This window comes from Xenopus tropicalis, chromosome 4 (genome assembly GCF_000004195.4).
Source record: "Xenopus tropicalis strain Nigerian chromosome 4, UCB_Xtro_10.0, whole genome shotgun sequence".
NCBI lineage: Eukaryota > Metazoa > Chordata > Amphibia > Anura > Pipidae > Xenopus > Xenopus tropicalis.
In genome coordinates, this window is record NC_030680.2 from 132,779,026 (window position 1) to 132,803,026 (window position 24,001).

Consider the following 24,001-nt stretch of genomic DNA (forward strand, 5'->3'; position numbering starts at 1 on the left):
GTATGGACTGTTCCCATAATTACACATAGTGACCATGCTTTCTAAAAGAGATCAAATGAATGATTTATTCCTTTCCTGTGATAAAAAAAATATCTAGCAGAATCTGCTGCCTGGACCCGCTGGGTGCTGCTGAAACAAGAGAAGGCAGCACCTCCTTACATTGTGTAGGGTTTTAGAATATTTGCTTCAAGACTTTGATATAGTTTTTGGCCAGGTCTTAAGGAGAGATTTAAAAAATATTGATCTAATAGTGGCCCCACTACCAACAAATAAGCACTTACCCTCAAGTTTGCCCTACAGCACCTATAGTTTGGGAGCACTAGTAGGTCTAAGTGAAGTAGAATGCTAGTGTTATCATGTGGAGATACCACCCTAAGGGCAACCAGGTCAAGATGTAAAGGGCCCCTTCACATTGCCTTGCATTCTGAAGATGTATCTATCTCTTTAAACTACCCATTGCAGCCTGCCCCTTTCTTACCCAGTCAAGTCCTCTTCCCTTTCGTGCTAGTCAGAGCCTTATTCTAGTAACCAGAAGCAATTCATGAGAAGGTGACACTTACTGGCCTGGTGGTTGAAATCAAACATCTGATTGGTTACCATGGGTTACTAGACCTGAAGCAAACTATGTGCATCTATTTTGCTGGCGAGAAAATTTGGAAGATACAAGTTTAAATATTTTGCATTGTATTCACTTTAAATCGTGTTCCAGTTAAGGTGCAGAAGAGTGATCACCATCACTGTTGGGATCCCTGTGTTAACTACTGCCATACACCCCATCCTGGGCACTGCAAGACCCCAACATGGAACTCAACTTCTAATCAGGAGTATTGCAAGTGTAAGCATTGCTGCTTTCTCTTTACTAATCACTTTCTAACATTAATGGCTCAGCTCTTACCCTAGGGTGTTTGTTACCACAGTATAAACCACAGGATAATCACTGATTAGCAGATCTATACGTGTAACCACATGTTGGTACAGGTATGGGACCTGTTATCCAGAAAGCTTGGGACCTGAGCTTTTCTGGATAAGGGATCTTTTTGTAATTTGGATCTCCATAACTTAAGTCTCCTAAAAAATCATTTAAATATTGAATAAACCCAATAGGTTTTTTTGCCTCCAATAAGGGGTAATTATATCTTAGTTGGGATCAAGTACAGGTACTGTTTTATTATTACAGAGAAAAGGGAATCATTTAACCATTAAATAAACCCAATAGGACTGTTCTGCCCCCAATAAGGGGTAATTATATCTTAGTTGGGATCAAGTACAGGTACTGTTTTATTATTACAGAGAAAAGGGAATCATTTAACCATGAAATAAACCCAATAGGGCTGTTCTGCCCCCAATAAGGGGTAATTATATCTTAGTTGGGATCAAGTACAGGTACTGTTTTATTATTATAGAGAAAAGGGAATCATTTAACCATTAAATAAACCCAATAGGGCTGTTCTGCCCCAATAAGGGGTAATTATATCTTAGTTGGGATCAAGTACAGGTACTGTTTTATTATTACAGAGAAAAAGGAAATCATTTTTAAAAATTAGACTTATTTGCTTTTAATGGAGTCTATGGGAGATGGCCTTTCTGTAATTCGGAGCTTTCTGGATAATGGGTTTCAGGATAAGGAATTCTTTTATTCTGACCCATTTCGATACACACACGCTGTTAATAATCTGTAAAGTTTACCTTTATGAATGGCGATGTGATCTTATCCATTATAATCAGTGGTTAGTGATGTCACTTGTGTCACTTACATGATTTAAATGTATATATTAGAAAAAAATAATACCCCAATTGAAAAATATAAGCGTATTAGAGGTTACCGAGTAGGCCTATGCCTATACAAAGGCCACAGGCTGAGTGCTTTGATAATGGTCAAAATTAAAGTTGACTTCTAATGATATTAGATATCATAGAAGATATTTTGGAGTGTAGACATTTAACCTAGACCTAACAATGTCACTGTTACACACAAAGGTGATTCTGAGGCAGCCTTCCCAATGCCACCCTTATAGTTACCCTCATAGTTACCTAGGAGGCGGCTTTATGCTTTATGGGAACCTGCCAGACATTGTTACATGAAGCAAAGCTCTCACCTTGCCTCTCGGCAGGAGCAGACCTGTTACATGGCCATACCCAACAGTAATGCATGTACCAATTCTGTCTGGGGATAATGCAAATCAGAAATAAGTTGAATGTCTACTTAATTCAATCTGGCTCACCCGTCTGAGCTAGTCTTGCTTGCCCAAGGGGTGCCAGATGCTTTGTTTAGAAGAAACTAATTGCTTTATGCTCCATTTGGCATCTTCTTTTTAAGTGCCTTATTCCACAAGGTCACTTTCTATTACTGGAGCTCGGTGCCAAGCTTTGCAGGCAAGGTGTAGTCACAGGAAGGTGGGCAGCATGGAGCTGCTGAGCAACTTATGGCTGGAAGCTCCAAATATTTGGCAGGTTGTTCCCTTGTTCAGAACTTGTCAGAGCTTCCAAAAAACACTACTTGCCCTAGAGACTGAGGGAACCTGGTGCATTATAACTACTAGCTCTTTATTAGCGCATGATAAAATGGGAACAGATATTTGAGAAGTAGTAGAATAATGGACGTTTCTTGCTCCCATGTGAGTAGAGTTGTACATGATGTATGGACATGTCCCTCTATGCCTCACATTTGAATTTTCCCCCCTTCGTGTGCTTTTCAGCTTTGGTCGCTGCCAATTTTTCTTCCTCGTCTGTAGCTGGAACACCGGGATTTAGCAGCCAGAATTCTAATACCCTCCCACGCACAGCACACCCAATGAGTCCAAGGACCACTATGTCCAGGAGGCGACAGAAAAGGAAGGACCATAAAAGCTCCTGTAAGAGTAAAGCTTAGTTGCACTGAGGGTTGATGTAGACTTGGATACAAACATTATTGAGTTGCACTTTGATGTACAGGTTACAGGGAGAATTTATATTGTTACAGCATATATACTTTTATTAGTTTAATGGAATACTAAGTATATTGTTGGATCCAATTATGACCCACCTTTCCCCCAGTCAAGTCTAATTGATTTGGCATTGCCATACTGTGAGTATTTGATGTTCCTATAATCTATGTTCTTCCAGTGTCCTTGGCTTCCAGCACCGTGGGGCCTGGCGGGCAGATAATACACACGGAGAGCACAGAGATCATTCTTCGTGGAGATCCATTAAATGGTTTTGGAATTCAGCTGCAGGGAGGGATTTTTGCCACAGAGACCCTGTCATCACCTCCTTTGATAAGGTTTATTGAGCCAGACAGTCCAGCTGAGAGGTGAGCATAGTGTGTCTATGCGTTGGGTTCATCCATGCGCTGTCTGGGAGTGACAAGTGATATTCTATATACATATATATACAATTTTATTATTACAGAAGCCAATATATTCTTATAAATGCTGCTTAAAGATATTACTGGCCTTACATGACTCATTGTACCTTTATGCTTTATGGGTGAGGCCTAGGGAAAAAGATAAGTAGGGTAAATTGCCCTTTTATGTGTAGTCTTTCTCATACTGTATTTAGTCTCTTTCTCATATGTAGCCTTTCTTTTATCTCTCATCTTAGTCTTTCTCTCTTATCTCAGTGTCTGTCTCTTGCATCTATATTCTTCGTCACTTGTGTAGTTACTATTTTGTAACCTCTCTCTTTTTTTGTAGTCTGTCTCTTTCTTTTTATGCCCAGGTTTATTACAAAAATGTCTTTCTGTTAAGTCTTTTCTTTCTCGGCCGTCTCCCCACCTCTGCCTTCGGCCGTCTCCCCACCTCTGCCTTCGGCCGTCTCCCCACCTCTGCCTTCGGCCGTCTCCCCACCTCTGCCTTCGGCCGTCTCCCCACCTCTGCCTTCGGCCGTCTCCCCACCTCTGCCTTCGGCAATCTCCCCACCTCTGCCTTCGCCTGTCTCCCCACGTCTGCCTTCAGTCTCTCTCTTATAGCTTTCCCTATTGTATTGAGTTTGTATGTGGAACAAAAATAACAAATAACATGAATAATTGCTTCAAATTCAAGTGCATGGCCCTCTACATGGTTGAGGCATCTAGACAATTAACCTGCTGGCACCTTTAGCAGTGTTTGCTGGAATAATTATGAGTGCTAGAATGCATTATGAGCTGGGAAAACTCATTAGTCATGAAAATGTTAGACAGTAGGTGGAAATATAGGAGCCTAATTTAACCTTTAGCCGTGCAGTTTTCAGGCTAGCAGGAAAGTGTAGTTGGGCCCCTGGTACCATAGAATTAATAACAAGCGCCGCCCCTGTAGTGCTGTAGGAATGAGCTCCAAGGCTGAGATGTGCGTTGTCAGAATGACAAATTCTGTGCAGTGAGCGTGAAATGAAAAGTAACCAACCTTGTGGGGGGCACAGAATTATGTCCCATAAGGGCAGGGGATCTAACTGTGCTGCTGTTCCCGGCTTTGTTCAGAGAGCTAATTGACTGCAGCTTTTAATTAGCAGCTGCATTGACTCTCAGCTTTGATTTGATTCTGTTAGCAGCTCCACGTCCTGTTGATGTCTGATCTGTAGGCTCAGGAACTTGACTTACTAACCTTTATAGATCATTTAGGTTTGCCTATATGTCATTAGGGAGTTCAGAGCCTTATGCCTTGGCCACCCCCAAATATAATGGTGAAGTCAACAGGATATAAGATTGAAGATACATTAGGGCAAGATGGTTTTAATAAAACTTTACACTTTATTTTTTCCAAAGCTGCAGTTATTGAAGGGAAACCAATAACAAAAGGCCCCACCACCAGTAAAGGCATGCCTGCTTGTCACAGCCAATAAGAATCCACAGCAATATTATGAAGATATTCAACTGCATTTTAGAAATAATGTTGGTGTTTATGGACAACAACATCTTCTAATTACTAGATTAAATTATATTATAAAATCATGCTATTTTGGGGAACAGTTGACATAATCCCTTCTAGGGGCAAATTATCTTCTTACAGGGAGGGCATTAGGACATAGAAGGTAGCAATGCACTGATCCGATGCTCCAGGGCTAGTATAGGGCCATACAGTAAGTACTGTGATGTGACTCTAGGACTTCCAGTGGTCCAATTGGTATTTAAGGTGAACCTTCAATGTGCTCCTGCCTCAGGCACTCGTGTAATCTCAAAATGAAAAAACAAATATAGAGGAAACAATGGATGACTTTATCCTACATTTTTAATCTGAATCTAAAACTTACTAAATTCAAACATTCAGACCATAACCCACCCCTACACAATGTCCTTTGGTTCATTGAACTTATAACACAGCAATGGGCATTGTGTGGGGGTGGCTATGGTGACTTGTGTAATGGTAACTAGATTGTGCTCACTTGAGAAAGGGCTGTTTGACGAAACACCCAGTGGCACCGTGAAATAAACCTTCTGCAGAACGCCTTTTGGTATTTCCTGCATATCTTTCTTTAAGTTTTGGGATTGTGTGACTCTAGGAGCGATTATATAGAAGTGGAGCCAGTTTCATTCAGTGAGGATGGGCTGGACTAGCTTGGCTATAAAACACAAATCCCGTGCCCTGTTAGAAAAGCTCTTCCTTGTGGGTTAAAAAAATAGCATTTTGCTGGTGTTGTGCCTAGTACGGTAATAATTGAGGCATTGGGAGGGAATAATACCTGAGTTTAGCAGTGGGGGGGGGGGGGTACAGTGGCCATACTCTTTTATTCTACTTTCTTTGTACCCTTATACATACTCATGGGCCAACACAAAACCTTTCCAGCTGACCATCTTTTGATTATGAAAATGTTGTTCTTGATTCACATCTCTATTTCTAGGTTGTATTTGCTCTTTAGCTAAATACAGTATTTTCACCATTCCCTTGCTGCTTCATTTCATTTGTCCTTGTCCCTGCAGTACAGATTCGGTGATAGAGCCTGGTACAGCACAAAGATAGCATCGCCTTCTTATCTTACTGTGCACTCAGCTCTTTGAGCTTCACAGAGCTAAATAATCCAGGAGCCTGATGGAATGGTACTGTCTATGCTTTGTGGCCAGGCTCCATTTCTTGAAGCTTTTCTTACAGATCTGAAATAAATCATAACAACTTGTACAAGGTCTGCCTTACTAAACCCAGCTAACTCTTTGCTCCCTGTACTAGCATACAACTGCATTGATATTCTGGGCTTGTATGAATTAAAAGAGGTTTGAACTCCGTAAAGAGGTTTGAACCCCATTGTTTCTGCATTAATGCCACTCCAAACTCTCTCCCATCTGCTCTGCAAGGTAGGACCTAGGAGGATCTTCTCATTTCACGTACCAACCCTTAAGAGCACCAGCTCTGATTGTTTCAGATATTATTCATTTGAGATTGTATAGCTGAATAGACTTGACCTACCCTTTCCTCTATAAACAGGTGTGGGCTCCTACAGGTTGGAGACAGACTACTTTCGATTAACGGGATCCTTACTGAAGATGGGACGCTAGAAGAAGCCAATCAGCTACTGCGGGATGCAGCCCTGTCCAATAAAGTGGCGTTGGAGATTGAGTTCGATGTGGCAGGTGACTAATGTGCCTGGTCCTTTTTAGTCTCTGTAGTTATGTCCCAACCTCTACCCTCATGGGGTATAAAGGAAGCACAATATATATTAAGAGAACCCTCTGCAAGTTGCCAGAAGTGAAATCTTAGGTTTTCTTTGTGCATTTTGCCAATAAGTGTTTTTTTCCAACTGAATCATGTGCACATGGAGAGCATTTTAGTAAATGGCTATGTCCCCTTCATGTGATGTCTATATTTATGCTGCAACAACCTGAACGTGATATATAAAAGAATGCAAGTATTGCGCCTCTTGCAGTGACTGCCACATTTTGTAAGTGCTTGTGGCAGAGATTGTAATAAATATAACATGCATTGTAGGGGGTAAAGCATGTCAGATTACTGTGATTTTTGCTCTTTGCGTGCTTAGGGTAAGTATGGTAAATGTGGCTGTTGCATTGAAACCTTCAATATTATGCCCCCCCCAACCCCCCAAAAAACTTTGAAAGTTTAATTTATCCCTTATATAGTTTGTATGGCTCCTATTCATATTCTTTTATAAGCAAATCCCTCTGTCACCCCAGCTATAGTCGTTTGAAACCAGGCAGACCCCCAAATGAATCCTGCACCATATGCATAGCTGCAAACTAAATCTTGGGACAATCTAATCGGATCCACTGGCCATCCTCCAAAAGCCCCATCATTTTTTGTTTTTTTGGCAAATGTCACTCCTTTTACACCCTGCTTGATGGGAAAGTCCAGCAAACTGGTTTATCAAAGAGGCAGCATTATTTATGCCCATACTGCAATCAGTGGGGTTTGGAAGCTGTACGTAGCTAATCACTGACTCATGCTGGAATCCATAATTGATCCATAAATATGTCTTTTCAGCTGTTGAAAATATGTCTATTCACTGGGTAAGCTAACTCTAAAGTGAAAACCATTCAATGTTTTGTGCTTTGTTTTGGTCGAGTGCTTTCTGTTGTAAGGAATTGCTTTAAGTACTTGGCCTCACCCAACCTTATGTCTCTACCTACAGAAAGTGAATGCTGAATACAGGGAAAAAAAATTGATCAAGGCTTAATTTTTCTGCTCTCGGCTTTAGTCACCATCCCCATGGGTATAGAACTAGGCTAATTACTACATGCAGTGCTGTGTGCTAGTACAGACTGCTCATAGAACAAAAATGCTCGTAGATGAACACTTTAGACACACAGTTATTATGGTTTTTTTGTTTGGTTAAGCAATTAGTTCTAACCATGCTTCACTAATCCATGCTGTACATTTGCTGGTACTGACATACAGCCTAATGTTCTACCCTCTCCTGCTTTCTCCAAGAGTCTGTGGTTCCCAGCAGTGGTACGTTCCACGTCAAACTGCCGAAAAGGAAAGGAGTGGAGTTGGGGATCACGATCAGCTGTGAGTAGCAGAAACCAAAGGTGTTAGTTCAGAATGCAGATAATAGGCTTTCACTGACTCTTTACAGACTCAACAGTCTCTACCAACCAAGGGGGGAGTTCATTTTTGGAAGAAATAAACCTTTAAGCTCTCGCCCATGGCCTCATGAACATCATACATTCTGAATACAGTGTTTGCTTGATACACCTTGAATTGTTGAATATTTTATATTCAAAAATATGAATATTTTATAAAAATATTTATATTTTTATATTGCATTTATGCTTTGGGCTGAAGAATTGCATTATCAATAGTGATTAGTGTGTATCCATTGCAATCCCTCCTTGTTTGTAGGAAAAGACCTGCATGCAGAGCTGTCCTTAGGGGGTAGCAGATGGGGGCAGATTCCCTGGGTCCTGCACTTGAGAAGGGCAGTGTATGGAACCCTGTGCTGAGTGCTTATTAACTCATTGATCAATATGGGGGCCTCACACTAGATTGCTTGCCCCAGGCGCCTTCAAGCTAATATGTGTGCCCTACTTGTCAGTCATTTCTAGATACTATGGGTTTGTGCCAGTACCTTTAGAATAATAATGGCCCCCTCCTAAGAAGGGAGTTGTGGTCTGGGGACACATTTCCTAAAACCAGTCAAAATACTTCAGATTAAAAATCCATTTTAGTCTTGTTAGACCCCTTCCCTTCGTTAATCATCTCCGCAAGGGAGGCCTCTGCAGAATCAACTGTGGATTAATTAGGCATTTATTATCAGCGAAAACAGTGGCATCGATCTAGTGTTGTATTTTTCCTGTGTCACTTTCCTGTCCCTGTGGAACGGATACGCTTGGTGACTGGAGTTATTCATCATCCAAGCTTGTCTGCCTGGTGTCCCGGGGTATCTGGAGGTGCCGTGACTGGAATACCAATGCCTCGCCATGCCCTCCATTCTGTCTTCATGCACTGAAATGATGTTCATGTCAGTAATTAAAAAGTGTTCCCATGTGATTGTGATAGGGGTGTTGGTAGCAGAGGTGACATGTTGGGCAAATATGGATGTGGAAGCTGAATGAGCTGAGGAACATGGCACGGGAGCTCCAACACATACATTCAAACAATAGTGTGGGCCATAAAGTATTTTATATTAATTCAATGGAAGATAAATATTATCTATACATCTGTATAATAAGGATGTGACTTATAGTAGCCATTAAATACAGACAAAGTCTGTGTAAATAAGGGGAAATAAAATATTTATATCCGTTTAATATATATGTATGTATATAATGGGATGAAAAAATGAAAGCTAATTTGTTTAGAGAGCTCTCCTGAGTAATTTACTTCAATTTTCTGTTTTTATTGGTTTAAAAGATATGTCCATTTTTACACTGCCCCATGGGACCTGTGGCTCAGAAGCTTTATTCAAAGGAAACCTATACCCACAGAATGATTGTTTAAAGGAATACTGTCATGGGAAAACAGGTCTTTCTCAAAACCCATCAGTTAATAGAGCTGCTCCAGCACAATCCTGCATTGAAATCTGTTTTTTAAAAACACAAGCAGATTTTTTTATATTTAAATTTGGAAATTTCACATGGGGCTAGCCATATTCTTCATTTCCCAGGGTGCCACAGCCATGTGACCTGTGCTCTGATAAACTTCAGTCACACTTTACTGCTGTGCTGCAAGTTGGAGTGATATAACCCCACTCTGAGCAGAACAATGGGAAGGGAGCAAGATAGCAGCTCCCAGTAGGTATCAGAATAGCACTCAATAGTAAGAAATCCAAGTCCTTGCTGTTGGTGAACAATAAGTTTATCCCAGAAAACCATATATTTTTGGAAAATACATATTCTAACATTTACAATGGGCCCATGTCTTTCTATTCCAAACTACTGAGAAACCTTGTAGTTCAGAAAATCTACACAAATAATACATAGAAATGAAACATACTGCCTGCTTTTTATGTGTGTTTAGTGGTTGGGTGGGGGCCTTTGTGGGAGGACAGTATTCAGCAGTGCATTTGTGTTTTTCACAGCAGCGAGCAGAAAACCAGGGGAGCCGTTAATTATATCCGACATCAAGAAGGGCAGCGTGGCACACAGGTGGGCATTGAGTGGCTGCCAAGGACACTGTAACTGTTTAGTTTTGTTCTTTATGGAGGTGATGTGATTGGGATGGAGCAGGTAAGCCTAAAGGGGTTCTGGTGCCAGTAGAGGAAAGCCACTTTCCATGCCAAGAGTCTAGGGGAACCCAAAGCTCTCTCTGTATAGGATTTAGAATAATTATGAAGTGTATATAACATAACAATAACATGTTCTCACAGCCATCCATATTTGCTTAGGTCTAGATTAATAACGTATAGCACTTACTTACCCAATCAATGCTTGCTTTTATTATCTGAACTGCTGTGGCTAGTCAATGCTAACTGCTGGTTGGTTGCTATGGATTACTGGAACTGTGCAAAGTATGACTCTTACTGTATTTTCCCCTAAAACTAATCTTTTATCTTTACAAGTCTTTATGACTCCATACATTATCAAAATACTGAAATATGCAGATCCTAAAAAAACACTTTATAGGACCAAAAGTGCAGATTATATATTGGGCTATTTTATTCTGGAATAATAATGCTGGGGACGTTAATTACCTTAAGGGTAAAATTAAAAAGGAACATATGTGATAGATAGAGGGGTTCTTTCACTTTTGTTCTTTATTAATATTGGGTAAAGGTTGAGAAAACAGCCACATTGTTTGGTAAAATGAATCTTTCCTGTAGATTTATAATAAACTGGGTGTTTAAGAGCCATATCAGGGCAGGATCATTGTTTTACTTCAGAATTGTGGTTAGATGATACTGGCCCCCACCGCAAAATATTTTTAGCCCGTCCATCACACAAACCAAAACTGTGCATGTTTTAAGAATCCTGATTGGGCTCCTTTATACTTCTAGCCCCCAGCATGGCCTGGGCCTGCATTCTTTGCTGCTATTCCTGTTGTACCATATATTGTTCTTTAACCCCATGATTGGCTGAGTACAATGTGCTTTTTAGAAGGGTGCGTCTATTTTACCCCCTAGAACCGGCACCTTAGAGCCTGGGGATAAACTGTTAGCCATTGACAACATCCGGCTGGACAACTGCTCTATGGAGGATGCCGTGCAGATACTGCGCCAGTGCGAGGACCTTGTTAAGCTGAAGATCCGTAAAGATGAGGATAATTCAGGTATGGACGGATTGAAACCTATGCTAGCAGGGTTGCTTAGAATCAGGCTGCATTACTACAACCACATAAGCACAAATTCACCTCTAGCCACGTTAATGGATCCAGTTTTAAGTCAAAATGACCTGGGGTTTTCCAGATAAGGGATCTTTTCATAATTTGGATCTCCGTACTTTAAGTCTACAAAAAAATCATTTAAACATGAAATAAACCCAATAGGATTGATTATATTTTAGTTGGGATCAAGTACTGTTTTATTATTACAGAGAAAAGGGAATCATTTAACCATTAAATAAACCCAATAGGACTGTTCTGCCCCCAATAAGGGGTAATTATATCTTAGTTGGGATCAAGTACAGGTACTGTTTTATTATTACAGAGAAAAGGGAATCATTTAACCATGAAATAAACCCAATAGGACTGTTCTGCCCCCAATAAGGGGTAATTATATCTTAGTTGGGATCAAGTACAGGTACTGTTTTATTATTACAGAGAAAAGGGAATCATTTAACCATTAAATAAACCCAATAGGGCTGTTCTGCCCCCAATAAGGGGTAATTATATCTTAGTTGGGATCAAGTACAGGTACTGTTTTATTATTACAGAGAAAAGGGAATCATTTAACCATGAAATAAACCCAATAGGACTGTTCTGCCCCCAATAAGGGGTAATTATATCTTAGTTGGGATCAAGTACAGGTACTGTTTTATTATTACAGAGAAAAGGGAATCATTTAACCATTAAATAAACCCAATAGGGCTGTTCTGCCCCAATAAGGGGTAATTATATCTTAGTTGGGATCAAGTACAGGTACTGTTTTATTATTACAGAGAAAAGGGAATCATTTAACCATTAAATAAACCCAATAGGGCTGTTCTGCCCCCAATAAGGGGTAATTATATCTTAGTTGGGATCAAGTACAGGTACTGTTTTATTATTACAGAGAAAAAGGAAATCAAAATATCTACCAATAATTACACAGGGCCTAATGGGCTCTTTCAGATACCAAGGGCCCAGGGCTAATGCCCCTCACTGTCCCACCCATGACCATATAAAAGCATGAGGCTGAATGCTTGAAGTGTACATTATTTATCATCATCATCGTCATTATTTATTTATTTATTTATATAGTGACAGCAAATTACACAGTGCTTCACAAGGATATTCAGAGTAACAATAGGATCAGAGGGCTCTGCTCACAAAAGTCTACAATCTACAGGATTTATATGAATATACAAGTTTCAGTGAGTCATGTGACAGAAATTACATCACTGAGCTCCGATTATAACTGATGACATCACTAAGCACCATATATAAGGATATAATTTACAGATTGGTCCCATAGGGAAATGACCAAACTGTATATTGTTTAAATATAAATGATGCTGCAGGCATGTCTGTTTTATCAATAGGAATAGGATCTATAGCATTTCATATGATGCACCTTATCTTTCCGGACCCCCAGTCAAGCTTTGTGTACTGACTTCTGGCCCTATAACTCATCCCTCCTCTCTCTGCCACATGGCAGCACCACATTTTACAGCTGCTATTTCTGTTCCGTATAAAATAAACTGTAAGTGTTGCTAATTCATGAAAAGACTGTAAATGAAAATAATGTAAATGTATCATTAGCATGTGAAGCAGAATGCTGAGAATAAGCACCGTGCCTTTCGAGTTCCCATCATGACAAATGGGTTTATTTTGTGTTTGCCCACATGTTCTGAAGAGCCATCGCTGAACGTTATTTGCATATATACATATATTTGCTGGGTCATTAAATCTGTATCATTAAATCTAAAATCCAAATTATAACTGGAGCGGTGGCAAGGCAGGCAGAGCTACTGCAGCATTTTATAGAAATAGACTTTGAGGGGAATTGAGGGGAATTCACTGAGGACCAAGATAATGGGTAACGTAAAAGGACAGCTAAAGGCAGCCATAGATAACTATGGAAATGATGCACTTTATACATAGTGCTATTGTACTCATTTTCCGTTAATACTCATGTTTGTATGTACATCTGCCCTGTGGTGGGTTTCTGTGTGTTTTATCCCCAGGAAACTATCCCCAGTGTTCAACTTCTGCTGGGCCCAGACCCAGACTGGCAATCCAGAGGGGCTGCTGTAAGATGCCATAGACACTCACTATTTATTGGGCTGGTAGGGGGCTGTTTGGGCCTCTGTGTACTTGGAATGCCAGGGGGGCTGCTGTAAGATGCCATAGACACTCACTATTTATTGGGCTGATGGGGGGCAGTTTGGGCCACTGGGTACTGGGAATGCCAAAGGCGCTGCTGTAAGATGCCATAGACAGTCACTATTTATTGGGCTGAGGGGGCTGTTTGGGCCTCTGTGTACTTGGAATGCCAGGGCCCAGGCCCAGACTGGCAATCGGTGGATTCAGGCAAATGCCAGAGGGGCTGCTGTAAGGTGCCATAGACACTCACTATTTATTGGGCTGGTGCTTAAATGGCAGGGCCTATTATGAATCCCAGTCCAGGCCTGGTGGGACCTCATACTCACCCAACCATTTGCCTAGTATGTAGGGTTGGCACCTTTTTTGTTTGTAATAGTTTGTAATACCAGCCTTAAGGTCAGGTGCTGCCTGTGAGGACATTTGGGGCAAGGCCATGATGTAAGAGTTGGGAAAATGGGCGGGGGAAAGGTGAATAAGGCCAGCGGTGGGCAGACTGGGAGGGTAGTAGGCGGAGCAGAGGTGGGCCTGTGACTATAAAAGCTGACGGCAGTGGAGAAGGAAAGGGAGGGATTTACCAGCAAGTACATTGCCGGTAAGTATGTAATACCAGTGCTGGCCCTAGCTGGAGATTTACTAGCTAGGCTGATATTTGCAACTGTACTTGTTTGCCTATACCATGATCATCCCCCATTTCTATATGTGAACAAACAGAAGAAATGCAGGGAAGCGTAGATGATATGTAGGGGGAAGGGATTAAAGAGATACTGACACCAGAAATTAACCTTTTTTATATCTACCGTAACATTGTCTTTGAATGAGCTTTATAATTTTGCCATAGAAGTATTTCCTGACGCTTTTCCAACCCTTATCTGATCCCCCATGTTCTTGTGAGGGGGCAGCCATATTTGTGCAGCAGGAGGCCGTTAGCATTAGAAACTGTAGCTGACAGGCTGGGAAGGGACAGTCAGGTTGGCAAAACAGTCTGGTTTAAGAACTTTAAGAAACAATTACATACAAAACCAGCCCTAACAGTGAAAAAAAGAACAACATGACCTATAGGGAACTTTTTATGTAGATTCATAATTTGAAAAGTCATTTTTTCGTGTCAGTATCACTTTAAGGGAATAAAGGCAAAGGAAGAGAATAGAAAAAACAGTTTGAAAAGGTTTTCTAGTGGGCCCCCATCACCCTATTCTTACACACAGCACTGCACTACTTATCATGTGTATACCACCACTTGTTCATGCATTCCAACACCCTACATCCTAGCGGCAGGCAGCAGTGCAGACATGCTTGGTCATTCTTCCCAAATTATATTTAAAGGGCCTCCTCTGCCCCTTATATCCCCAGCCCTGAGGCAATACCCACTACCTGACACTAGGGGGCCTCCTATAGCTAAAAGCTTTCACAAGGGGATGCACCATATTGCCCACTGGTGACTAAAAACTGCACTAAACTAAAATGAACCATTAAAGAAATGTCCTTAACCCTTTTTTTGCAGTAACCTACCTTTGGGCAGTGCCAGTGTGCTACAGTGCTGGCTGTTAAGTGAGAATTTACACTTACTAGAGCCTGTGTTGGAGATGCGGTTTACCTATTGCTTTTAATTAAAAATATAGATTTTGTTGTTTGAAGAATTTTCATTTTCCCTTTTAATCATGCTTACTGGGGTCTTGGGAGTAATTGTTTGAGGAGATGAAGATATTTAATTAAATCTCCTCTATAATCAACACCTGACGTATCTAATCCGCCTGAGCCGCAATTAACACTAATGGGGGGGGGGGGCTAATTATGCTTATATTATGCCTTGTGACACTGCTACACAGAGGATTTCTGTAATAATACGGATATCATGTGACCTGTTTATATTACCCAGCCTTCTGAATTTCTGGCAAAAACCATGCTTGTTTACAATTGGCTGCCAGTGTGCTCAGTGGACAGTAGTACAGGTATCGGACCCCTTATCCGGAAACCCATTATCCAGAAAGTTCCTAATTAAGGAAAGGCCATCTCCATAGTCTCCATTTTAATCAAATAATTCACATTTTTAATAATGGTTTCCCTTTTCTCTGTAATAATAAAACAGTACCTGTACTTGATCCCAACTAAGATATAATTACCCCTTATTGGGGGCAGAACAGCCCTATTGGGTTTATTTAATGGTTAAATGATTCCCTTTTCTCTGTAATAATAAAACAGTACCTGTACTTGATCCCAACTAAGATATAATTACCCCTTATTGGGGGCAGAACAGCCCTATTGGGTTTATTTAATGGTTAAATGATTCCCTTTTCTCTGTAATAATAAAACAGTACCTGTACTTGATCCCAACTAAGATATAATTACCCCTTATTGGGGGCAGAACAGCCCTATTGGGTTTATTTAATGGTTCAATGATTCCCTTTTCTCTGTAATAATAAAACAGTACCTGTACTTGATCCCAACTGTGATATAATTACCCCTTATTGGGGCAGAACAGCCCTATTGGGTTTATTTAATGGTTCAATGATTCCCTTTTCTCTGTAATAATAAAACAGTACCTGTACTTGATCCCAACTGTGATATAATTAATCCTTATTGGGGCAGAACAGCCCTATTGGGTTTATTTAATGGTTAAATGATTCCCTTTTCTCTGTAATAATAAAACAGTACCTGTACTTGATTCCAACTGAGATATAATTAATCCTTATTGGAGCCAAAACAATCCTATTGGGCTTAATTACGAGTCCCATACCTGTACTGCCAACCCTCCAGTATTAAGAACTTTCATGTTCTGGTTCTGATGTTGCAGATGAGCAGGAGACTAGTGGAGCCATTATATACACTGTGGAGCTCAAGAGATACGGTGGCCCCCTGGGGATCACAATATCAGGGACGGAGGAGCCATTTGATCCCATTGTTATCTCTGGCCTAACTAAAAGAGGTCTGGCTGAAAGGTGAGTCCTATTCGAATACTTCAGGGCACTTGCCTACAAACTCTGTTTCTCTAGTGAAGCAGCAGTGAGCCCTCGAGGCATTTGATATGCAATGAGTAACTAATTTACTGTGAGTCTGTATTCTTTACAAAGTAGTAGGATAAAGAAGAATCTCAGAGCCATGCAAGGTTTTTGTTTTTTTTTGTTTTTTTTTTTTAGAAACTGACCTAGGCTAGAGGAGAGCAACATTGTATCAGTAAAACATATAGTCAGAACCAGCAGTGCATGGCATTACCAGGGGCAGATATTTCAGCAAGCAGACAGTTTTGTCTGTTTAGGACAGAACTCAATAACCGGTGCAAAGTTTTTATTCATGTTTAGCAACCCATGGCAATACCCAGTAGGTAGCGATTATTGAACTTTTGTTTGATAACAAACATTTGGTTGGTTGTTATGGGTTACTAGACCTGGATTAAACTTTGTTAAACCTGTTTTTTCATTATTTCTTTATAATAGAAGACATTTTCTTTGCTAGTGGCTCTTAATAGATCCAGGCTAACTACTGAATTTTTGTAGGACTGGAGCCATTCACATTGGGGACCGGATCCTGGCGATTAACAACGTAAGCCTGAAAGGAAAACCACTAAGTGAAGCCATCCACCTTCTGCAGATGGCAGGAGAAACTGTGACCCTCAAGATAAAGAAGCAGGCAGAGCGTGAGTCAGAAAAAGATCATTTGGTCTCAATCGAAAAGTATTAAGTTGCCCATACCTGGAAACATCTGCTTGTTTGGTGTGGTTGCCAAAACTTAGTGGATATTTGCCTGATTTAGCCACCAAGGTGGGAGTGATCAGACTGGTGTTATCATTTGGTTGCTAGGCCAATGTTGGTGCCATAACATAAGTCTATGAAGTCCCATCTGGAGAAGACTACATCAACTGACTGATAGTATGCTCTGACCTGTCAAAGATGGCTGATCTCTGGCCATATATCAGTTGGGCAGGCCATTGTTTGGGCACTATTTATGGGCCAGTAAGCTGCCAAGTAGGTCTGGAGTGTCTCAGTTGGTATCAAATATTGGTCTATTTATGGCTACCTTTGCTCATCACTTGTGTTTAGTTCCTGCCCCCAGTGGAGCTTACAGTTTTCACAGGAACAAAATGCAGATACACAATAGGTGCAATGTCTCAATGTGTCATTAGAACAATTTGAAGCTCACTAGCAGGGTGAAGTGTTTGTGGTCATTCCACAACAGAATGTGATTTCTTGTCTAATGCAAGTTGGAGCTTGCCTGAATAAAGAGCTTACAACTGGCCCCCTGCCATAGGCTTTCTTAGATGTTAAGAGAAAAATCAGGGGGGTACAAAAACTGTCACCCACTTGTATCTCTGAGTGTTACATGATGCTAATGTCTGGATTTACATTTTAGGAATATTCCCCCAAAGGCTGTCAGACAGTATGAACGAAGGGAGTGACCCTGAGGATGACCTGACGGACTCTCAAAAAACAAGTAAATTGTCTGACATCTACTCTACCGCGGTCCCTAGTGTGGATAGTGCCCTTGAGTCTTGGGATGGATCGGGTATTGATGCAGGTTATGGGAGTCAGGGTAAGTAATTGTAGATCTAGGGGATAAATTGGGTGTTGGAAAGGTTGTAGGATGCCAGTAGGGTTATGTGGGGTTGGGACAAGAACATGTTTGTAAAGCAAATGGTGCAATGGTGAGCTCTGCTTGTAACTAAGTGTGGTTCAGTTACTCAGTCGTAAGTTCTTATTCTTTTAGGAACATATGTGCCTCAAGCTGTTGGTATCTCTCTCCATCCCCACGAGTGGAGAACAAGCCGGCAGAAGAGCAGCACACCTCCTGTAGAGCACAGAAAGAGCTACCCCTTTCTGGATGGAAGTTTCAATGAACAAGACTGGGAAAAGCCAACACGGTAAGTAAACCTAACTCTCCTTGGTACATTCTGGGTTTGAATTTATGAAGAGATGGGAAAATCCAGAAGATAAGCTCCCTGCAGAACAACAATTGTTTCCAGTTAAACTGGGCATGAATGATATATATGCTACTGACTAGTGTAGAATAGATTTTGGGGGGAAATGATTTCTATTAATAACAAATGTTGTAGGGCCTTGTTCTGTTTGAATGGAGAGTGGTGTATTTCCTGGTTGTCTGGCTTTTACCTGATAGAACAAGTCATGTTTTGGTTAATGTTAATTCTCTTGGAAGAGTTGCACTGCAATTGTGGGTCCCCTCTTGTTGACTACTCTTATGTCTTCCCAATAATTCCTCAAAAATATACCTATCATTGAAAAAGTAATAGTGATCCGGATGCTTAATTTGCCATTTCACTTAATAAAACCAAAACAGTAATGCTTTGATTGACTCTAGGTTTCTTTATATTAGAACACACGTCACGGTGGCTTCAATAGCTTCTACATTATTGTGATCAGTTGGGTGGTTGCCCAATTTTATGCTCATTTTTAATGCTCATAGCTTTTGCTATGGAGATAAAAGACATTGCATTGTTGTATTAAAAACAGGTATAGGACCCATTATCCAGAATGCTCAGGACCAAGGGTATTCCGGATAAGGGATCTTTCTGTAATTTGGATCTCCATACCTTAAGTCTACTAAAAAATCAATAAAACATTAATTAAACCCATTGGGACTGTTTTGCATCCAATAAGGATTATTTATATCTTAGTTGGGATCAAGTACAGGTACTGTTTTATTATTACAGAGAAAAAGAAAATCAGTTTTAAAATTCTGAATTATTTAATTAAAATGGGTTTCCGTATAAGGGATCCTATACCTGTAAAACATAAAAATTTAGAAGGAAGAGATGACCTTACAGAATATGCACCCATAAACTCATGATGGCTGTATCCATTGGGAAGTTTTACATTAGTGGTTGACGCCACTGTAGCACGGATGTTGGATAAAAAAAAAAGCCATGACTACTATGCCATCTGCCTGTTCACAGAGTATATTTTAGCTAAATCCACCCACTGTGCAGAATGACAGGTGGATCCCTTTGTACATAATGGCATTGGGTGCTGATGGTCACAGGCAGTAGAGGTTTTATCACAACTGGAATATTTGAACCAGCGTAGAAAATGTCACTAGTGATACAGTTATGGGACCTATGATCCAGAATGCTTGGGACCTGGGGTTTTCCAGATAAGGGGTCTTTCCGTAATTTGCATCTCCATAACTTAAGTCTGCTAAAAATCATTTAAATATTGAATAAACCCAATAGGGCTGTTCTGCCCCCAATAAGGATTAATTATATCTTAGTTGGGATCAAGTACAGGTACTGTTTTATTATTACAGAGAAAAGGGAATCATTTAACCATTAAATAAACCCAATAGGGCTGTTCTGCCCCCAATAAGGGGTAATTATATCTTAGTTGGGATCAAGTACAGGTACTGTTTTATTATTACAGAGAAAAGGGAATCATTGAACCATTAAATAAACCCAATAGGGCTGTTCTGCCCCCAATAAGGGGTAATTATATCTTAGTTGGGATCAAGTACAGGTACTGTTTTATTATTACAGAGAAAAGGGAATCATTTAACCATTAAATAAACCCAATAGGGCTGTTCTGCCCCCAATAAGGGGTAATTATATCTTAGATGGGATCAAGTACAGGTACTGTTTTATTATTACAGAGAAAAGGGAATCATTGAACCATTAAATAAACCCAATAGGATTGTTCTGCCCCCAATAAGGGGTAATTATATCTTAGTTGGGATCAAGTACAGGTACTGTTTTATTATTACAGAGAAAAGGGAATCATTTAACCATGAAATAAACCCAATAGGGCTGTTCTGCCCCCAATAAGGGGTAATTATATCTTAGTTGGGATCAAGTACAGGTACTGTTTTATTATTACAGAGAAAAAGGAAATCAAATCATTTTTAAGAATTAGAATTATTTGCTTATAATGGGAGTCTATGGGAGATGGTCTTTCTGTAATTCAGAACTTTTTGGATAACGGGTTTTCCGGATAAGGGATCCCATACCTGTACTGCCCAAACGGCACTGAAATGTTTAGGTTAATGACACACAATGCACTTGGAATACTGAAATTTTACTTTATAGGAATTTCCACTCTTTTTATATATGAGGAACCAACACCCACAACCTGTGCTTGTGGCAATTATAGCCCCCGTATGCCATAGGGACAAATACAGGCATTCCTTATGTCTTTAACCCTTGTTTTATAATAAATCTTGCCTGTGGGCATTGGTTTATCTTTAAATGTACCTTTGTTTCACGAGCTGGTAGCCCTCGTAAGTACCCAATGAATGGCCATTTCTGCAGTTCATGTTTGCTAGTGGTGTGCTGAATGATGGTGATGATCTTCCCTCCACAGATACCTTAAGCTTCTCCTTCCATCACCTTTCTCACTGCGTCTGTTCTCCTCTGTGTTTTCTCTCTTTCTTTCTTTCTCCCCAGGTGTTCTGTGTCTCAGTTCTGAATCATTTGCCCATCAACCTTTTTCTGTACTAACAATTTCTTGGGGGCTGATTTTTATTATTTCATTCCATTTGTTTGTTTTTTTTATTCTGTCTTACCCGCATGCCCTCACTAAGCCACATCCATCCCACCAACTCATAGATAAGTCACAATCCTGCCTCCTCCCTTCCTCTTGAAGAATGATTGGATGATTGCATGGACTTGTCTTTATGGGAAAGGCCTTTCCTCAGCTTCAATGATTTGTACATTTCTGTAAGAAGAATCCATGAGAGTGGGACAAAGTTATGGGCAGAAGAATCTCCTGCTGCTCCTGAAGACTCACCATGTTTGGTTCAACAGATACCCCAGCCAGCCAAATGGCCTGGAAGCTGACCATGATGATAGTTTTTGGCGTGTTTTTGGAGAAGCCCTGGAGGACCTTGAAACCTGTGGACAGTCAGAACTTTTGAGAGAAATAGAGGTAAATGAGTGTTCATTTGATAACAGAACAAGTTTTTCAAATCTCAAAATGTATTTGGCCAATCTTGACTTAGCTGTCTGTTTGCTTGGGCATGTGATTTTTTTTAATTTTAACTTGTGCAGTATTAATATAATTACCCATTTTAGATAATTGTGATATACCCTGGTGTTTTTCAAGTACAACATGTGAAATTACAGTCTCTCTCTCTTCAACGCAGCTTTTCTGAACATTAAGGTTTGGCAATGTAGGGCCATCAGAGCTTACTGAGCTCACCATGTGATCTCATGTTTGCCTTACTGTCTCGTGCTGACTGGATGCAGTCTTTTTTTTATAAACTACCTTTATCAACTGTTGTTACCCACTTACTTGAAACCAGCTGTGGGCTGGACCTAGGGACTCAGGGTTCATGGTCTGAATGACTGGAAGTATGGGCAACCACCATTACTTTTCCGCAAGCAATGTGCGTGTTCATTGGCCAGGTTAAACTATTATAGAATTTATAGAGATACTGTAAAACATATACACATTGCTTTAGATTTGTTTTCTGAATTATTGGTGACATTTTCTAGGCATCCATTATGACTGGTAGTGTGCAAGGTTTGGGCCTAGACAGCAGCCAAATACTTCTGGAAAATTCCAACCAAGGAGGACATGTACTGTTCAGGAAGGGAAGCCATCCCATCAGCAGCAACAGCCCCAAGAAGGAGAACAAATTAAGCCAGGAAGCTAGAACCAAGAAGGAAGAGGTGCACGATGCACAGTCCCTAAGCACAGAGTTGCTAAAGGTAAGGAAAGCTGAATCATTTGCACAGTAGTAAGATCTCTGTTATGCCAAACAAGAGGAGCACTCGGCCAAACTAAGCACTGTGAGGGTTCAACATACTTCTAAGCCAAGGATTGTCGGCCTGTAGTTCTTTAGTTGTTTTACATCTGCAGTTCTCAGTATCCTCTACAACAGTGATCACCAACCAGTGGCTTATGTGCAACATGGTGCTCCCCACCTCCACTGACATTGCTCACAGTGACCTCAAAGTAATTGTCCATTTGTAAATTCCTGGCTTGAAGGCAAGTTTTTCTCCAAACAGATCTTCCAACAGGCAAGCAGTCAACATGGGGCTACCAGTCAGACTATATAGCACTTCTTGGGGGTCACTAAGCAGCTTCATATATGCTTGTGTGGCTTCCCACAGTTTCAACACTTGAGTGAGGCTCACAGATAAAGGTTGGGGAATCCGCTCTACACCGATGATTGTTGCAAGACTTTTGGAGTTTAGTCCAGCAGTTTTTTTTGTGAGCCTAAGGTTTTAATTCTATTTTCCTGGGATATGTAGTTGCCTCGGGGACATTTACATTCAATAGTTTTCATTAAAAATACTTTAGACGTGAGTATTGGATTTCCACTGGCTGACTTTTACATTAGTGAAACTGTTTTACTGACTCAGGTGGGGTGTTTTTACCCTAAGGAGCCTGTACGCAGGCAGATATTGGCTGCCAACTCTGCAACCCTCTCCATTTTGTGTATAATAAGGTCTCACTTATAGGGATACAGTCATGGTTTTTATGGTATACTCTTTATTTCTAAATGACACTGCTTACATAATAAATAATTTACTTTAACATTTAAAATGTTATTCATCAACCATTTTTTTTAGCTGTAATATTGGTGTGTAGGTGCCATCTCAGTGCATTGTGCCTGAGTCTGAGCTTTCAGAAGGAGCCAGCGCTACTCATTAGAACTGCTTTCAGCTAACCTATTGTTTCTCCTACTCCCATGTAACTGGAGGAGTCCCAAGCCGGACTTGGATTTCTTGCTATTCTGATACCTACTGGGTAGGTATGCTAAAGAAACCCTGTTAGAATTATACTGAGTAGACTGGAGGGATGAGTTCCATCTTTTGAACCTCAACTACTTTACCTAGACAGGCATTCATAAAATCATTCACTTCTAACCTATCTGTTCTGGTCCCAGGAGATGCCTTGACTGTTCGATAACTTTTTTCCTCATTCCTGCTGCCTTCCTATTTTTTTCTGCAGGTAACCGTACAGAAGGATATGGATACCGATGACTTTGGGTTCAGCGTGTCAGATGGTCTCCTGGAGAAAGGTGTCTATGTAAACATGATCCGCCCCGGAGGTCCAGCCGACAGAAGTGGTCTTAAAACTTATGACCGGATCCTGCAGGTGACGAATGAAAAAGATATGCAGTATAAGAGATTGACGGTAGAAAAGGCTACTGGTTACCATTACAATTACATTGTTGTTTCCTAATAGCTCCCTGCCCCAACAGATTAGTGTCATAATTACATGCATCATGTGAAGGCATTACAACAAGAACCTTTAGCTTCCTGTCATTCACAACTTGCCTTGTTCATTATTAGTGATGAGCGAATCTGTCCCGTTTTGCTTCGCCATAAAGTTTGCGAAACGGCAAGCAAATGCGTGAAACGCCGAAAAATTCGCAAAACGCATTTGTCGCACAATTTGCCTGTGTCTTTTGCAATTTGACGCGCAACAAAAAAAATTTTGTTTAGCTTCGGCGTAAAGTTTGCCGCGTTTTTTTTGTCGCCCGCATCTTTTTTTTTTTTTTTTTGTCGCCCGCCCTTTTTTTACGAGACCGCGCCCAATTTGACGCGCAAATTTTTTTTACACGTAACAAATCTTTCCTTGCCGAATTTTCACTGAAGTTTCGCTAAACAATTTGCCAATGGCAAAATGCGGAAATTCGCTGCGAACCCATGCCTGGCAAAAAAATTTGCTCATTGCTACTCATTATTCACTGTGTTAGGAATTTTCAGCATATTGTCCCCCTGTTGCATCCACAATTCCCAGCACCCTGAACAG

General features: G+C 40.6%; 1 protein-coding gene across 6 annotated transcripts in view; it reads left to right on the forward strand.

The window, feature by feature from the left end:
- grip2 (glutamate receptor interacting protein 2) overlaps positions 1-24,001 on the forward strand; it is a 232,022-nt gene that overhangs the window by 204,962 nt on the left and 3,059 nt on the right. For 4 of the 6 annotated variants that reach the window (XM_031901167.1, XM_031901165.1, XM_002938230.5 and 1 more), the window contains exons 10-23: positions 710-835; positions 2,697-2,852; positions 3,103-3,289; positions 6,369-6,514; positions 7,827-7,907; positions 9,919-9,985; positions 10,960-11,105; positions 16,090-16,234; positions 16,790-16,929; positions 17,643-17,822; positions 17,997-18,150; positions 21,040-21,160; positions 21,730-21,945; positions 23,195-23,341. In XM_031901167.1, the coding sequence (XP_031757027.1) occupies positions 710-835; positions 2,697-2,852; positions 3,103-3,289; positions 6,369-6,514; positions 7,827-7,907; positions 9,919-9,985; positions 10,960-11,105; positions 16,090-16,234; positions 16,790-16,929; positions 17,643-17,822; positions 17,997-18,150; positions 21,040-21,160; positions 21,730-21,945; positions 23,195-23,341 (2,012 nt within the window). Of the gene's footprint in view, positions 1-709; positions 836-2,696; positions 2,853-3,102; positions 3,290-6,368; positions 6,515-7,826; positions 7,908-9,918; positions 9,986-10,959; positions 11,106-16,089; positions 16,235-16,789; positions 16,930-17,642; positions 17,823-17,996; positions 18,151-20,679; positions 21,018-21,039; positions 21,161-21,729; positions 21,946-23,194; positions 23,342-24,001 lie in introns of those variants that run through there. The other 2 variants (XM_031901166.1, XM_031901168.1) reach the window with 2 other exon arrangements.